At 41.7% G+C, this 17,780-nt stretch overlaps 1 protein-coding gene across 1 annotated transcript in view; it reads left to right on the top strand.

The window, feature by feature from the left end:
- IFT122 (intraflagellar transport 122) overlaps positions 1-17,780 on the top strand; it is a 251,801-nt gene that overhangs the window by 114,327 nt on the left and 119,694 nt on the right. The window contains exons 17-18 of the mRNA XM_069206316.1: positions 3,197-3,358; positions 8,509-8,675. Of these exons, the coding sequence (XP_069062417.1) occupies positions 3,197-3,358; positions 8,509-8,675 (329 nt within the window). The remainder of the gene's footprint in view (positions 1-3,196; positions 3,359-8,508; positions 8,676-17,780) is intronic.

The raw sequence follows: 17,780 nt of genomic DNA, 5'->3' as shown, positions 1-17,780 counted from the left end.
GATACATAATTTTCCTATTATAGGTGACTAGAAATGTTATAGCTAGACTGAAATAGGCTTCTATACAAGGATTTCAGGCTCCCACGTATTGTATATCTATAGCATGCATCTATAGCTCACCAACACCCTTGAAATAGCTCTCCAAAGCGACGCTCAGTCCAGTACAGTATTCAGAGAGTTTATGCACATTAGAGAAGATAGCACTGCTCATCTCATGACGCTTGGAATGACTGTCCGCTAAACCAATGGACATGGCCTCATGCTGCAGAAAACTGCATAGGGCGTTTTTGGATCCCCGCTTGATGGATCACCCCAAAGCTTTCCAGGAAGAAGCTGAGGTGGATGACTTTTTTGGGGGGAAAGTTTTGTGAAGATTCATCAAATGATGGCAAAGTTATAAGCAAACCAAAAAATCAATTTCCTATGTAAACGTGGTCCTAACTATAAGTACCCAGTGACAACTGCCACTGGGTAATGTGATTTAACAAAAAAAAAAAACCTTGAGGATATATATATCATGCCTGTTGATTAAGATCCTTTCAGTTTTAGTTCATGTGCCAATCATCTTACCAATACACCTCGGTCAATACGTGTTTTTTGTGATTGAGATATTAATCAACATTTCTTCTGACACTCAAACATTGCTCATTGCCCATGAGGGATTGGGGACTTCTGCTTTAAAAACAACAAATATATTTGCATATTTATTATACAGTTTAGAATACTGCTGCATATTACATATAGGTCCTTTCAAGATAGAGCCTATCATCCATAAACAACAGCAAAGAACAGAGAAATGGAGATAGTTTTGTTTAAATATAAGATTCATTTGGATTGGGTGTTTTAATGGGTGGTAGTAGTGGTGCAGGGGTATAGAATTTATCAGAAGAGAATGTGAAAAAGCAGCAGCCACGTGGTTTCACCAGGAAACAGCCTGGTTGCCAAATGGACAGAAACATAGCACGGAAACAAGTGCATATGGTCTCACTTTCAGTTATTTTAAGTTTCTTACCATCATGGCCGTGAATGCATTCATGCACCTTACTGAATCCCTGCACACTTTGAAACATTGTCTGGTTCTGTTTGGGTTGAACTGCATCCTGAGTCTGTGAGGTCAAGGGACAGTCTAACCAGTGACTGTAATTGATTCTTATTAAGATTCATTGTATTAAATGTATTTTGCAATTATAGCCTATATATCTGGCATGGCTCCCGCTCTATTGGGCTTTGTGCTTGGTAAATATAGCTACTTCAATATTTAGAATCACATTCAATGATTAAAACCGCAGTTAAAATATAAGTGGGTGATTCTGACTCAAGCTCTCAGTTGCAAGGAAAGAACAGCCAAGACCCCACAATCTCATTATTAATTAATGTTAAGGGTGTTTTTTCCCTTTTTGATTGAAGGTTTCACTGCAATAAGAAATAAAAGCCAGAAGCCCCTAAAATAAGTTTAGTTCATTTATTTATAGAATATGGCCACATGGGAACAAGATTTTAAGTCTGCAAAGCAATATTAGTGTAAGTTGGGTGATGTTATACAATAGATACCTACTGATTTTTAGAAAAGATTATAAACCTAATTACTTTAGAAGTTGTTCTTTTCTTAAATTCTTGTAAATCAAATTTAATTTGAAATATACATTGATGTAATCACTTGCAGACATGGGCAATACCAGGCTATTTGACTTTAACAGTTTTTCTAATGTAGAAAAAATATTAAAGTGCTGTTGGTCTCTTATTCAGTGCACAACGTGAACTGAATTTCTTCAGCACTTAAAGAATATAGGAGGCAAATATATCAGTTGGCAAATGGTGTTACTACTTAACCTTTGGTTTGCAGCCCCTCAGGGGAGGTCTGTGACATGTATACCGGGTTCCCACAACTGTTAGGAAAATGTAACAAAATTGCCAGATTAATATAAATGTTTACATTAAAAAACAAAATTGAAAATGTTAAAACGCTTTGAAAATTGAAGGCTAAAAATTAAGCTGATATCCTCATCTTGATTTGTGGGAGAAGCACTAGTACAGCAGACAAAATCTAGTATGGATGATTGATGGCCTCAATTGAAGCACTGATATGCACTGTCAAAGAGGTTACGCTAGGAGTGAAAACGACAAGGCAATAAGCTGGAGTCTGGCATATCGCATCATTGTTTAGAAATAAAACTACATTTTGGAATGTTCCAACCTTTTCATTAAAGTTGAAATTTTGATTATTGTACTTTTTGTGAATTAAATAAAATATTGCACAGTATGTGTATTCGTTTGAATATTTGCATTTGTATTTTTGGACATTGTATTGAGGTTCATATCGTGGAAATTGCTTAGGTGGTTTTCCCCAGGTTCTAGAAGTGATACACTGGGGGTCCTCAGAAGTCAAAAGGTTAAGGACCGCTGATTTAGGGCCTTATCTGTACTTGTACGTGCCAAATTAATTTCTTACCGTCGACACTATCACAATTTAAGAAACTTAAATCACGCTTTTCTAAAGCATTCTATGAGTATGCACGCATTTTTACCATTCTTTATGTTTACCCACTTCTCTCACACCATTTCTTTTCATAACATTTGAAAAATGTTATTTTCTACAACTTTGTCCTTTGAGTTGTTCTTGGGTATCCTTTTACTTTTAAACAGCTTCTTTCTTCTAGTTGCTCTGCGATCTCCTTTAACTCCATGTAGTGCTCTCTCGTACATTTGTTTTCACTCCCACGCTGCTCTGTCTCAGTTTGTGTCCCTTCCTGTGCCCTCTGCGATGCTTCCCTCATCTGCATCCTCAGTGTTGGTTCATCCTTTGTTCCCCTGTGTTGCTTCTGCCTGCCCTGTGTTGCTTTCCCACCTGCCGTCATTCCACCCTCCTGCGTCCATCCCACATCTGTGTTCTTGCTCCCACCCATCTTGGATTGGTAAACAAAAAGAAAACAGAAACGCCGCTGTCATTTCGTATGCTGCACATGCTCGGTATGTGCATCTACAAAATGACAGACGACTGCGTAGGCTTTTTTTCAACCTGTTTACTAGCCGTGCTGCACATCAGGGATGCTGTGCAGCAGTGCTAAGCCATTGACAAGGCCAACAAGTCCCAAAGGCGAGACGTTTGGCTTTGCCATTGCTTGTTTGAAAAAGAGCCTCTGACTCTTAGAAAGGGTGCATGGACAATGTAGAAATGACCAATATTTTCCCATTGCAGGAGCGGAAGAAGCGTGGAGACACCAACAATGACCTCTTCCTGGCCGACGTATACGCTTACCAGGGGAAGTTCCACGAGGCCGCCAAGCTGTACAAGAAAAGTGGCCACGAGAGCCGTGCCTTGGATATGTATACAGATCTGCGCATGTTTGAGTACGCCAAGGTACTATGCCTGTGGACAGCTGTTGCTCAAAAGAAGAAGAAATGAGATTGGCATGGATGCAGATAATGGATACTGGGGAAAAAGGGGAAACAGAGAGAAGAGGGAATATGAAGAAAGAGACCGGGGAAGAACAAGGGCACATGCATAAGGGTTTATAGACTGCGGTGAGTAGGCACCGAGGAGAATGAATAGTGAAGAGTAATGTTTGGGACCCTTTTGAGTTTAATGTGCTAGGAGATGGTTACTTTTAGATGAACCCCAGTGTTGAGGTATTGCTCACTGTACCTTCTGGATGCTCTGCACATTTTCTTGACGCATACCTTGTTTCCGTGCAAGGAGGTGTGAAGGCCTTTTGCAACAGATGCCATCATCAAATAATCTTACACTACAGCCATTTGTTGCACTTGGTGCAAACCCAGCTAGAGAACAGAAACATGGTTAACAACAGGGTAGGGATCCTAGTGGTTCTATCAGAGGATATTAATTGAAGAGTTGGTTTTTCAACTCCCTCTTGACATGCAGGAGCAATGGAGTGATGCAGATCCAAGTATAATATAATTCTTATAGGGTTCGAAAAGGTTTTTTTCTGTGGGCTCTTCATTTTTTTCCTTGTTTGGTAACTTCAAGACTGTTGCATTGGCCACCATTTCTGTTGATTCCTGCCAGATGAGTTCCTGTGTTCAAAGTTACTGCTTTGTAGATGACACAGCAGTTCTTCAAGGTCACATGGCTGGGAAGAGAGAGCCACTGAAGTCTGTTCGAAGGGGGTGATATGTAGGCACTTCACTCATTTGAGGAGGCTACTTTCTGATACAGTATTTATTAATTTCCCCAAAGACAATATTAGAGAGACGAAGGTTGAGGTTTTCACATGTAGGTTCATGAACTGCATTTTGTAGTATGTGCATAAAACAAAATGCAATTTGTGAATAGGACCCATAAGTTCAAGTCAAGTATCATTTTATTCATTTCTGCAATATTTTTTAACTCCCACTCTGTTTTCTTTTTTTACATATTATTTAATTTACATGTTAGGGCCCTATTTAAGCACCTAAGTGAACCTTAAATGTGCCAATACAGACAAAGTATAACAGAGGAAGTGTTTTTGCTGATTCACAAGTCCGGGACTAGTTGAATTTTACCCTTGTAAATAAACTCCTAGAAATTCCACTGGTATGATGGAGTAAGCATGTGTGCAATTTTTCAATAATGGGTGTGTTTGTGGGTCTTGTAAGAAGGATCTAACTGGTACACATGCAAAACTTGGTGAACAAATCATAACTTTATGGCAACTTACAAACTTTGCTTTTGTGCTTCCCTTGGCTAGAAAAACAGTTTTCCAAGTGACTATGAACACCTTCACAATTGATGTGGGTTCAAGGGAAAGCGTTTCGCCAAGGGGAAACTTTTCTGAAACCTCTTTATTTCTGTGTGCATAAACAGTTATGAATATGCATACTCTTGGAGCTGTGCAAGAGTCGCAGCTTTCCAGTATTGTTGTAATTCTTGGAAAAATCCTGGAAAAGTGAAATGTTGCTTAGTCGTGTCGCTTCTATTTCAGATCCGTTTTTTATTGAAAGAAGCACAAACTGGTTACTTGTGGGCTCTTTGTACTGTTCGGTTGGACACTCGCAGATGGTGTTGCCAATGCATGGGGACCTCTCTTCTGTGAGGTGTGGCATTCAGAAAGATGCATGCCATTGCTCATGATTTTTTCATCCCGTTTGTTGACACTTAAGGTTAGTCAGCAATCAAGTCTGTTCTTAGCATGCTCCAATGTACTGGCCATTTGCCCGAGGCAAGATATTTTAGTGGTTTGACTTTTGTTCAGTGCACTTGGCATAGATCCTCTGTGATCTTTTTCTATATATTTTTTTCAAACTTTCCTGAGAGTTTGCAGCGTCGGGCTGCCACTGAAAGTTTCAGGCTTCACGCTTTAATGCCTAAGCGCAAGATGTCTTTGTCGGATCCCATTATCCTGGAAATGATGCATAGGTCCTGACCAGAATTCTGGTGCCAGTTTAGTATTGTCTCCAGGTAAACGCATACTATTTGGGAAAGAAGTGACAAGGTTATCTTGCTCTACACATTTCGGTCAAAGGTTGAAGGTCATGCTTCTTGCAGAATTCAACTGAGAGGTGAAAGAGGAGATGATCATGTCGAAGTATGGATGACACTGATGCCTAACACTACATAAAGAAAAAAACAATGAACAAGACAGAGGTTGAATCCTTCCTTAAAGCAATGAGTTGGGCTTGGAAAGTTACTGCCACAATGAGCTGGCCTTGTGCCCCTGAATTCGTGTTCTTCGTTATCTGAGGAGTCCATTTTGTTGCTTGAGTTGCTTGAAAAGCTTTGCCCATATGAACTTTTCAGGTAGAGGTCTCTCATGAATGCTATGCTGAATTTTTACAGAAATTGCTCCTCTTCATATTCTGGCAACTATTGCTCTCTTGCTACATGAAGAAGTTGGTCCATATCCTTCTTTTGTCCTCTTTGCCTCATATCTATCCCAAGAGAGGGTTTACCAAGGTAATGGTGGTTGTTGCAGACAAAGTGTTCACATCTTCCATACTTCTTGGATTGGCTTCTAAAGTCTGAGTCCCCTGAAAAAACAGTGGCCTAGTACTGGATCCATCTTCAGGAGACTGTGTCAAGTGTTTGCCAAACACTGACTATTTGCAGGCCCTGAGGCCATTATCTCTTGGTGCTGAGGACTTTTTTGCATTTGTTTAAATCTCACACATCAGACATCAAATTGGATTCTTTTAAAGGGGCCTCTGATCTCCATGGAATCACTACTAGGAAGAACCCTCATACTTATGATAAATCTGTCTAAACTTGAGTATCAACGTGAAGATGTAGCATTCCTCGTACAACCTCTTGTGTTGAAACTTTCAGGCCATCTTGGCCTGAAACTACTCTAATCATGTATGCATCTCTCCTTGAATAGGGCAGCATTTGGAGGGCCATCCAGGGACAGAGGACTGTGCAAGTGAAACGTCAAACCTTTTGTATAATTCTTGCTGTATCCCTCACATTTCCAAAATGATCAGCGTATGCATACACAGCGGTTATGCATCATAGTTTCTTTTGTTTGGAGCCATTGAGCTTTCAACTGTGTATTGGCAGTGGAAGGTGAACACTGGTGAATGCTGTCAGCAAGTTGGCATTGTCCATTCAAGACCAGAAGCTGTGTCTTGAGGCTGTGGACTTGATATGTATTCACTAGGGTAATCTTTGTGGGGAATTTCTTGTCTGTACTATTGGAAATGAGGCTGTGGCAACCTTTGGACCAACATTTTTGCCAAAATGAATTCCCAGTAAATCTTGGGTGTAGTATGTGTTTTATTTTAGGTAGTATATCCTACGTGGAACAGGGACTAGGTGATGTTAGTATCTGTAGTAGACATTGTGCAGTGTATTCCCCAAAAGAGCGATATCATTCTGGTCAGACCTACAAGGGATAGGTGCTAAAGCTGTATGTTTTCACTGATGTCCACATTAATGTTTTGGTTGGGCAATGTGAAGGATTAGTTCCTGAATAGCACAGATTTTTGCATAGTCTGCATTGTAATTGTGGCCCAATTATATTTGGCCAGTTCCAAACCGTTGAATTGCCTTTTGGCCCATATTCTAATGCCAGCTACATAGGAGTAGTCGTCGTGCTCACAGTGTTAAGAGATTAGTTGTGGGTCGGCTCACCTGTGCAGTGCACTGAGGATAAGAATTGCCTGAAGAACCACTACTTCTGTTGTGATTTGTAGCAGAATTTGTCAATGCACCCCTGCTTCTTAAAGGTGTAATAGCAGGTATTTGACCAAATGATGCAGTGTGTTGGCAGTTCTACTGGGCGCACAGCAGCTACTTTCATGTAGGAGTTTGGCAATTCTTAGACTGAGTAGGAGGGTAAGAAGCTTGCAGAGGGCTTAAATCCCTACCACACCCCTCACTATAGCACCAGTGGTTTCTGTGCTGCAAGAGTGTCACCAGGCAATCATTGCACTTCCGCATAGTAGGCCATACAGTAATTCGTAAGTCATGACCACACACCCACCTAGTGGTGATGAGTTATTGGTCACAAACTGCATTTAGACACGGACAGGATCACCTGAGGCTAGGTGACATAAAACCAGCCTCAGTGAACTGAATAAAGGCTCTGGCTAAATTACACAAACCTACTAAGATTTACTGTTGTCACTTGAAGTCCTTTGTTAGCCTCAGGCAGCAGCAGTCTATGTTAAAGGGGTCTTGGCTGACTGAAGGCTTCACTTATTAAGAGAAGCTTTGGGACAGCCATTCCATGCATGCCAGTGCTAATCGAAGTTCTTTCTGATGGTTTGTTTTTAACATCCAATCCAGTGTGCAGTGCGGTGGGCGGTTTGTGTCCATTTCAATGTATTTCGCAATTTCTGTAAAATGAATTAGTGGGTTGCCCATTGCTGTTCGTTTGACAGCTTTTGTGAAATAAGTTGGCAGTTTCTGTGCATTTCAGCACCCCTTTTTCATTGTATAGATGCCTGCTTCACCAAACCCAACTAGGCATTAGGCATCACATCAGAGAGGCCAACGTCTGGGAGAGCGTCCAGTCCTGAACGCCCCTTTTTCCCTGTGGCGTCTCAGCTTGGGTGGGTCTCTACTGTCTCGCAGCAGCAGCGCAAGGAGGGTTGTTGCACTAGGGAATATGTCCGTCTCTAGAGCCTTGAATTTGTTTCAATGGACATACTTTAGTCCCCTTTAGAAGAAGCACAAGACTGTGGGAAGCAGAACCTGCATGGAAGAGGCATCAGTATGTGGAATTGGGTAGCTAGGGGAAGCAGGAGAAAGAACTTGTGTTGTCTGCACCGTGGTGGAGCTTCCCTTCAAACTCCTGTGATTTCAAGGCCATCAGCAAGTATTGTAGCCGAGCCTTTTCCTGGGATTATACGCCTCATGCAGTGTGCGTATGTTTGGGATGAGCTCATGGTGCAGGTAGAAGGCAGGAATTTCTCTTTGCAATATCTCATGAGTTTCACAGTAAAACACTGCAGTGCTGAGGCAGTGGTATTGTCCTTCATCATGAACACAGGCATCCCTGTGTCTGCAAAATGTCAGGATAACAGACTACAGACTACAGACAGTGAGTGCTTTTGTGTTCTTTCCTTCCTCAGGAATTCCTGAAGTCGGGAGACCCCAAGGACACAAGGATGCTGATCACCAAGCAGGCCGATTGGGCTAAGAACATCAAGGAGCCAAAGGCTGCGGCAGAGATGTACCTGTCTGCTGGGGAGCACATGAAAGCTATTGAGCTCAGCGGTGACCATGGATGGGTTGATATGTATGTACACCTTTCTAATGTATGAGTTTTCAGATGTGTCAACATAGCATCCTCTAACCCGTAAGGGCCCTTTTGTGTTAAACGACCTCTAAGGCAGATCTCAAAGCACTTGGTGGTGAGCCTCGAGAGAATTCTGAAATCTGCACATGTAGGTTTATAGTTTGGCATGGGTGCAGATTTCTGGATATATGGAATTCACGAAGGTTTCCCATAATATGCAGAAAAAACAGTGTATCCCCACTCACAACTATGTGGAGGACTTTTCCCATGTGCTGTAGTACATAGTGTGCATTTGTGTATCTGTAAAGCCATTTGTGGATTTGCACTTTCTTATGCATGAGGAAAAATCTCTTCCACAGTACCCTTCTCAGATTGAAATCTTTGACCATTTCAAGGTAATTTCCCACCATGTAGTAGGGTTTCCTCCTTGCTCTGGTAAAGTGTGCATTGAGCCCTTAGCCACTTGGCAGGGTGCATTGCTGTAATGTAGTGTGGCTAGAGAGAGATTTGAGAAGCTGAGCATAGTAAATGTTGCCTACGGTTAGGCATTTGGTGGTGGAGGTTCACTGTCTTTACAATGCTCTCTATACTCAGGTCTACAAATGAATACTTAACATGTAGTCAGTATTAAGGGCTTGTAATTGGGTCCCAGGACTCAAACCTTGATCACTTTGTGAAAGAGCGAGACAGTGTAGCATGATTAGCAGAGGATGTTTGATTTTTGCTAATAGTTCAGGTGCATAGCTGGTTGAAAGATTAACTAAAAAGTGAATTGAGCAAACTCCAGTTTTTTTTTTTTTTTGGTTAACATTCGCCAGCGGAGCGCAATTAGAATTTAAAAAGAAAGCTCACTAATACAAGTTTGAAACAAGCATTAACAAAGCAGTAGCTTTCACCTTTAGGATTTATTGGCTTTGCTGATACTTTTGGCAATGCATCACAGCATCCCCAATGCTTTAGTGCATGGCTGATTTTAAAAACAAAAAAACATTTTCACGCTGCTAGCCAGGTAATTGTGTAGGTGTGCACACCATGCATGCGTGGGCTTACAATGATGCATCTGCATTTTTTTTTTTTACCCCTCCTTAGTTACAGATCTGCATTGGACTGGAAACTAGGTGTTAGATAATATGTTTCGCAGCAATTTGGCACATGCGCTCTTTTAGGAGAGATCTAAAAACTGGTCAGCAAGAGAGGTGTTGGCTAGCCATTGGGGTTTTGATTTTTTTAATTGGGTCTAAGTAGCCATTGAGAATGGCCCTAACATATGGTTCATTTAAACCAATAAGAATAAAGCAAGTTGCGGGTCATTTCTGATTGGATGCTAGCAGACATTCAGAGCAGCCAATTTGTGAACTCCCCTCCAGTCAAAAAAGTCTGGTAATTCTCAGTGCTCTGTGGACCATTCTGACTTAGCTACTAACTTTTGGCACCTTTTTAGTTCATTTATGTCAATGTGTGTTATGTGGAAAAATGACCCATGTGCATACTGAAAGCAAAAACATTTGCATCCAACTCTGTTTACTCCTCTGAAAGCGTGGGGAAATGTCATGTGGTGCCTAATAAGAGGTGGTGCGCAGCTTCCCCGACGATTGCCTCCCTCAGTGTATCAATCCAAAACTCTTCTCCATCAGATCAAAAATAGGCGCCGGCAAACTGTAAGTACAAAGTGCACATTTATTTAGCACTGTGCAGTGGCAGAAGCTTAACATGTTTTGGCTATCAAGTAGCCTTGATCATGGTAACAAGCACCATACTGAGTTCCCTTTAAATTACACCATGTGATAATATATCCAAAAACACAAAAGAAGTGCCATCATCTTTCAACAGTAGTCCCACATAATCATCTCTCTCAAATAAAGTGGTATTGCATTTGTTTTATCTAGAGAAATCAAAGCATCAATACTAATACTTTGGCCTAAATAACCTCATTATACATTGTACAGCATTTCATAATTAGTATTATTGTGTTCCCAAAGTAACTGTTGGTTTCGATTGGACATAACATCTGATTATCTGATAGAGACTTCTAGCTGCAGATTTCTTACCTTAGAATTTCCTGGCATGAGCTTGGAATCCGTAATTTTTGCTGAGCAGTATCCTGCGCGTGCCATCGTGTGGCGTTGTTCAGATCCGCGTGTCGTCATCATCGGACCGGTCTGTGACATCAAGGTTGCCTATAATGGCACCATCCGGGTGTGCATACGTCAGTTCTTTTCCTTCTGTGCCGCTTAAATGCAGATCAGGAATCAAACTTCCCTCTGTCTTTTTGTCAAGTCTTTTTGAAGCCTATGCAGGATGACATCGAGAAAGACTGGGTTCAAGCCGTGTGGCGCCTGCCATCGCGACATGGCTTTGATGGACCCCCACCAGGTATGTCTCTGGTGCCTTGACCGAGACCACAACTCCAAGTCGTGTACCGACTGCTGGGCCATGGCTCTGAAAGCTTTGAGAGAGCGGTCTCTGAGGCTCATGGCAGCCCGGCAGTTGACGTCTGTTGGAACGACTCCTAGGAGGGCACGGTCCATATTGAGGAGGAGGTCGCGGGACTACTCCAGGAGCCCCAAGTCCTCTTCTTCGCACTTGTGGAAGAGGCACAAGAAGAAGAAGTCCAAGCAGACTTTGACTTCGCCCCATCTGTCAATTGACTAGGCGACTCAGGAACGTCGACGTTCCTGGCACAGTTCTGCCTGATGTCGGGGCTGACTTCGAGCCTTCCCGGGAGCCGGAGCGACCCCCTCTCAACTCAAGGAGTTTAACGAGGCCATGCGTCTCTTATTCGAGAGGGCTGCCCCCGCTGGCGCACCGTCCGGCCCCGCTGTGTCAGGGGCCCCATCAGATTCCATGCCGGAACTCATTACGGAACTCATAATTATAAAACATCCATCTTAACCATAACAATAATGTACACCTAATCTGATAGTGAAATCAAGCCCTAGTGGGCCATTTTGAAATTAATTAACTGGAATCACAAGTGCACTGGTCTTTTTCAAAGTTTCATTCAGCAATATGTTGTCATAAAAGGTGTCTGACAGATCTTATCATCCTTTATACAATGAAAACTTTTTGTGGCCTCTCAGATTGACATGAAAACTGAAAACAAGAGAACATTAATAAAAACAATTAGTAAACAAACTAGATCACAAAATTATTATCACAAATTCCAAAAAAGAGGGCGAACTTAAAATTATTACATGTTTTATAAATGTACTTATAACTCATCTGTGTTCAATTCGATGAGATCCATTGTCAAGTTCTAAAACGTATCTGCTTTCTAATCTTCTGAGGGCCGTCTCTCTGTTTGCACTTCTGACTGTGCTTGGGATCCCATCTTTTACACTGAATTCCAGTAAAGATTTTTTACCCTTGTGTGTGGTTCAAAATTGCCTGGCAGCTGGTTAAGTATTGTCATGGTGTTCAATTGTTCTTAAATGTTACAAAATTATTTTATAGACCGGCAGCTTGGTACTCCCAATATATATTTTTGGCAAGGACAAATCTAACCATAGATTACATGATCATCTCTGCAGATGTAATGTCTTTTGTGTACTTATTTTCTGTTACTGAATTTTCTAATAGTTTGATATTCTGACCATGATTGCAGGATTTGCATTTAGCACATTTAAAAAAGCCATGTTTCTCCAAGAACTGTACTGCTAAAGTGAAGGTTTGGATTATTGATAATTATTAAGTCCACAAACTCTTGTGTTAAAGTTTTATATCATTTTCACACTACAAAGAGGTTGATGATGTATCTCAGCCATAAAATAATTTGGCTGGACCAATATTCCATATCAGAGCTATGGATCATCTATTCTTCCCACAGCCCATATGCAAATTAGCATAGCTGGGGGCGAAACAGGTGACCATGGGAGTCCCTTATCTGAACCATTCTTTATTAAATATAAAGATCTTCTTAGGCAAGCAAAATCTGAAATCTTTACGGTGTGTTGATAGAGTTTGATCAAGGTCTCAAATAGTGTTTAACTGCTCTTAAACCATCTGAGTGTGCAATGCTTGTGTATTAAGATAACACATCCTGTGACATAATCCGTGCTATATCAAAAATGTATTAAAAAACATCAGTTGTCATGCAACTATGAGGACAAGCAGTTAATCTGTTCTCAGAAAACGTTCAATATATTTTAAAGTGTTCTCTAAAAGACTCCCATGTGCCAATATGATCAGTCTGCCTAGAGAATTAATTTGTTTTATGGATCTTAGAAATAAGATAAAACAGTGGTGCCTTGAGATTATTTACTTTCAAACAATTAATAGTTGCTGTTACTTAATAGATCAATCTCTTTCCATGCACCTTCTTTCCTATGATACATCTCCATAATAATGAATTATGTGATTGTAAATTAGATCTTATGTCCAATCAACAACAACGCTTACTTTGAGAACATAATAATAATAATCATGAACTTTGGTACAATGTATATTGATATTATTTAGTCCAAAGTATTATTAATTATGCTTGGATTTCTCTAGATAATCAAAATGTGATAACACTTTATTTGAGTCAGATGATTATGTGGGAATACTGTTGCAGGATGATGGTATTTCTTTTATGGTTTTGGATGTATTATCACGTAATGTACATATGGCGCTTGTTATCGTGATAAAGGCTACTCGTTCGACGTAATGCATTGGGGTTCTGCCACCACACAGTGTTAAATAAATATTGCACTTTGCACTTAAAGTGTGCCAGTGCCTTTCTTTGATTCAATGGAGAGGAGTTTTGGATCAACTCTGTTTAATTATACAAGTGATTTGGTGGGTGGGAACCCCGGGGCACTGTAAATAAAATGTGTAGAGCCTGTCCCACATTAACACTGCTATTCACAGTGGGGAGGAGAAAATGAGCTGTGCGTTGAGATAGTGCAGTCAGGATTATAGGATACTGTGATTAAAAGCATAGACAGGGTTTGACTTTCAGGGGTTATTACAGGTCAGAATTATTGTGCACAGTGGAGAATGGAAAGGGGAATTTGTGTTGAAATAACACACCTGCCAGCTCACACTATACCACTGTGTCACATGATATTGGCTCTACTCAAACGGTCTCCCAGTGTGGAGCCAGTATCACATGGTGAAAGAGAAAACGATGTAGGAATCCCTGTGCATTGTGTGTGGGTTTCTAGCATGTGTTTGGAGGCTGACCACAGCAGATTTTCATGGGTGGTTTTGCAAATTCAATAGAACATATTAGCAACAGCCTTACAAGATTTTTGTGGACTGTGCCCTTTCTCCATGGCCCCGTCCTCTCACCTCTTTGAAAAGCAATGGGCTCAAGGCCATGCCACTTTAGGGCCCCGCCTCCTCTCACATGGTGAGATTCATCTTGAAGCAGGGCTACTGGAATTTTGCAGCAGTGTTAATTAAATCCTGCACCAAGAAAAGGCAAACTATGCGGCATAATGTAGCACATTTTGTGATAGTATTGCTTCCTTATTTTGACATTTTTACATAGATTAAACTGTCTGGGCAAAGTTTTCACCGCATTAGTACCAGTTTATCATCCAAATACAGCAATAAGCAACAGAAAGGGGGACTATTCAACCTTTGGAAGGAGTGCTTCCACTGTGTGGCAGCACATGGCACTGTGTTTTTAGTAAGTGTTGCTCTGTAAGAGCGAGAAACAATTTTTTGTTTCAACCTGCAGATTGTGCAGCAGATGATGAATTATGTGACAAACTCAGCAAATCCTTAATCATGCTGAAAATGCTGCTGCCCCACAGTTCCAAAGGCCCTGTCTCAAAGTTGGAAGGTCTGCATAAGGAAGGGTAGTGCTGTTTAAGAAGACGCCCATTGAATTAGTGTTGGTATAATTGAGGTGGGGCAGAGCAGGCTAGAGGTGCCTCAGCACAGATGGGATACGGGGCCCAGGTAGTCACTGGCACGCATGTCAGATTTATGATGCCATAGCACAGTTTTATGTGGTGCTAACAATAGTGAAATTATAATTGCTATGCCGGTCAGGATTGATTCATAGACTGGAGCTCCTGCACACCAGGATTGAGGTGCATTAGCAGAAGTCCTTTCCAGTAGGTGAATTACAATTGGAGATCCCGGTCAGGATTTATTGATAAACTGAAGATGCTGCAGGCCAAAAGGGAGATTGCTCAGCTGAGGTTTATAAATCCACACCAGCAGTGGAATTACAGTTTGATATGCTGGTCAGGATTGATTCATAAACTTCATAAACTGAAGGCCAGGCCATAAATGAGATGCATTAGCAGAGGTTTTGTGCCCCCCTCCCCCAGTCAGTAAATTACAGTTTGAGATTATGGTCATGATTTATTCATACACATGAGATGCTGCAGGCCAAGAGGGAGGTGCCTCAGCAAAGGTTCAGAAGTCAGCACAAGCAGTGAATTTACAATGCGGGCTCTTCACCAGAATTGATTCATAAATTGGAGGTGACAGCAGTGGATTTACAATTCAATGTGCAGGCCAGTTTTGATACATGAATTAGAGTTGCTGCAGGTCCGTTTTGAGGTGCATTAGCAGAGTTGTATGCTGCATTACCAGTAGTGGATTTACAATTGAGATGGGGGTCAGGATTGATCCACAAACTTAAGATGTTGAGGTTTGAGGTGCTTTGGAGGACGTTTGTGAGTTTGTATCATGAGTGGAATTACAAATTGAGATCCTTGTCGTTGATTCATCAAGTGAATGCGGCAGCCCAGGATTGAGGTGTCTTAGCAGAGGTTTATGTAAGGTACCATGAAGGGAATCGCAAGCTGAGATGCATTGCTGACTAGGTTGGAGTTGAATTGTTAGACAGAGATGTTATCAAGGAGGCTGTGGTGGAAGAATTGTGTTGGTACATGTCACAGTTGAGGTGCTTTGCTGTGCTGCAAGTGGGTCTCAGTGCTTGGAATAATGTGAGAGAATTGCAGGGCCACCTGACATGCCTCAGAATCCATTACTTTCAGTGTTGTTAAATGGTATTTGCCATACAGCCTCATTGAATTGGTCACTCACTGAAAACCCTTCTGACAGAGTTCGGACTTGGACTACATCTGTTTCCTTGGCAACCTCGTTTTCGGTGCCCAGGAAGGAAGGGGTGGCAACCACAGTCTGACTGCTGAGGATTCTTGAGCTGAGTTTCAGTTCTCCAAGTTGATTATTGGACTCGCATAGACCCAGACGGAGCGTTTCTGCACTGGTGCAGTTAGCATTGTAATCAAGAAAAGAAATGTAGGTGCCCATCGTGATTTAATTCTAAATACAGTCACAGTGGCTTCCATCGTAGTCCAGGCTCTTAGCATTCATCGGAAAACAGAAACATATTTAAACCACGTTTAAAAGCTGCAGTACTACAGACAGTTCACTATTTCTTCAAGAGCCACGGGATAACTCTGTCTTCTGATTGAGACTTACACCATATGAAAGTAAATAATTGAAACTCAGGCGTTTGTTCAGTCTTTCTGCACCTCTTCCTCACCCCTTGGACACTGCAAAATGCTTTCATATACCAGTCCATCCTCTGCGTTTACCTACAAATGTTTTATCTTGCACAGTATACATAGCTATCATGCATAGTCATTTCCTCTCTGCCAGGACCATCTCTGAGACTGCTCTTCGGTTTTTTTTCTTTTTTTTTTCTAAGCAGCCCTCAGTGTCTGGCTTTGCATCGTCCTTTGCATTCTGGCTCTTTCCAGGATTCATTATTAGTGAGCTCTTTAGACTAGGGTGACCCTGACCCATGCAGGCCTACATGTTTGGCTGCTGCACCTATGGCGTCTCTAGAACTTTGCTCAATAGAGAGGCAGATGGCTTGCTCCTCTCAGTGGGGCATCTCTAACAGCTAGACTCACTGATTCCCTAGGTGGGCTGCTCTCTCTGGCGCCATAGAGGAAATTATTTTGAAGTGCCCCCAAATCCCAGCTCAAGTGTTCACAGCACAGTGATTTCAAGGCCTACTGCTGAGATGCTCCTCCAGGTGCCCAATGGGAATTTATACTGAAGTGTTATTGTTATACCTAGTAGATTTGTGAACTGTTCACAGATAATAGATTGCCAATGGTTGATTCATAGCAACACCGATATAAGGTGTCCAGTCTTTGTGACGGAACAGCAGTCCTCAGTCCCACATATGCGAAAGCAAACACAAGACATCAGTACCAGATTTTTGTGAAGTTTCTAATTTCACAGATCATAAATGTTTCCACAACAGTTGAACAGTCTCTATCAGAGAAAGGTAAGAAGGTAGGTAGGATTACCTGAATATGGTTGGTTGCTATGGCGCTCTGAAGAAGCGGTTCTGGCTTTTCGATATCATATACACACCTTAGACCTTCAGTGAATATGATATTTTATCACCCCTCTTAGTATTGCCTTCTCATAGGATTTGGGTTTCTGATCCCTCCCCCAAGTCTTAAACCTTTGAAAGCTGATACTGATGACCCAGTTCTTCAAATCTGATCTTTTGGCTCTGCACCCTGATGTGTCGACTTGCTTAATACCTTCCTCTCTCCTCACATAAGAATCTTGAGTCTCATTATGGGTAGCTGAGGATCCGCCAAATCTTTAGGTTACATGGAATGCTTTTTCGCCTCATTTACCAGATATTAGACCCCCTACAACCTCCTCAGCCCTCAAAATATGTGACTAACATAATTTGTACCAACATGACCCCCTATCTCCAGAGCTACCTTTTCCCTGAGAACTGGCCCGCCAGATGGGCTCCCATACTGTACAACTCTGATTAGGCCTGGCCTCCTGGTGTAGCTTTTGGTCTGACACAGACCCTGTCATCCCATCTCACCCCAAGCTTCAGCTGTGGCTTTACATCAGGTGTTCTGTACATTACATCATTCCACCCCGCCCCCCCCCCCCCCAAACTATTTTTTATTAAGTCAAAGGTTTAAAACACCTTTTGATACTGCGCAACAGTGGCATCTCTTTTAGAGACTCCACTGTCATCTTCATTTACCTTAGTCATGAAATTGGAAGTCATGAGACTACTTTGGAAATTAATTAGACAAGCTGATGCACATAAAATTCTCCTGTGTCCGAGTTACTTGTTTTGATACTCTTTTACTGAGCTGCTTCTATGTCTCTCCCTTCACCCTTAGAGCTGCTGTCCATTTT

This window comes from Pleurodeles waltl, chromosome 9, assembly GCF_031143425.1.
Source record: "Pleurodeles waltl isolate 20211129_DDA chromosome 9, aPleWal1.hap1.20221129, whole genome shotgun sequence".
In the NCBI taxonomy this organism is placed as follows: Eukaryota; Metazoa; Chordata; class Amphibia; order Caudata; family Salamandridae; genus Pleurodeles; species Pleurodeles waltl.
The sequence above is the reverse complement of the archived record's forward strand: the minus strand, read 5'-3'. Positions and strand labels throughout refer to the sequence as shown.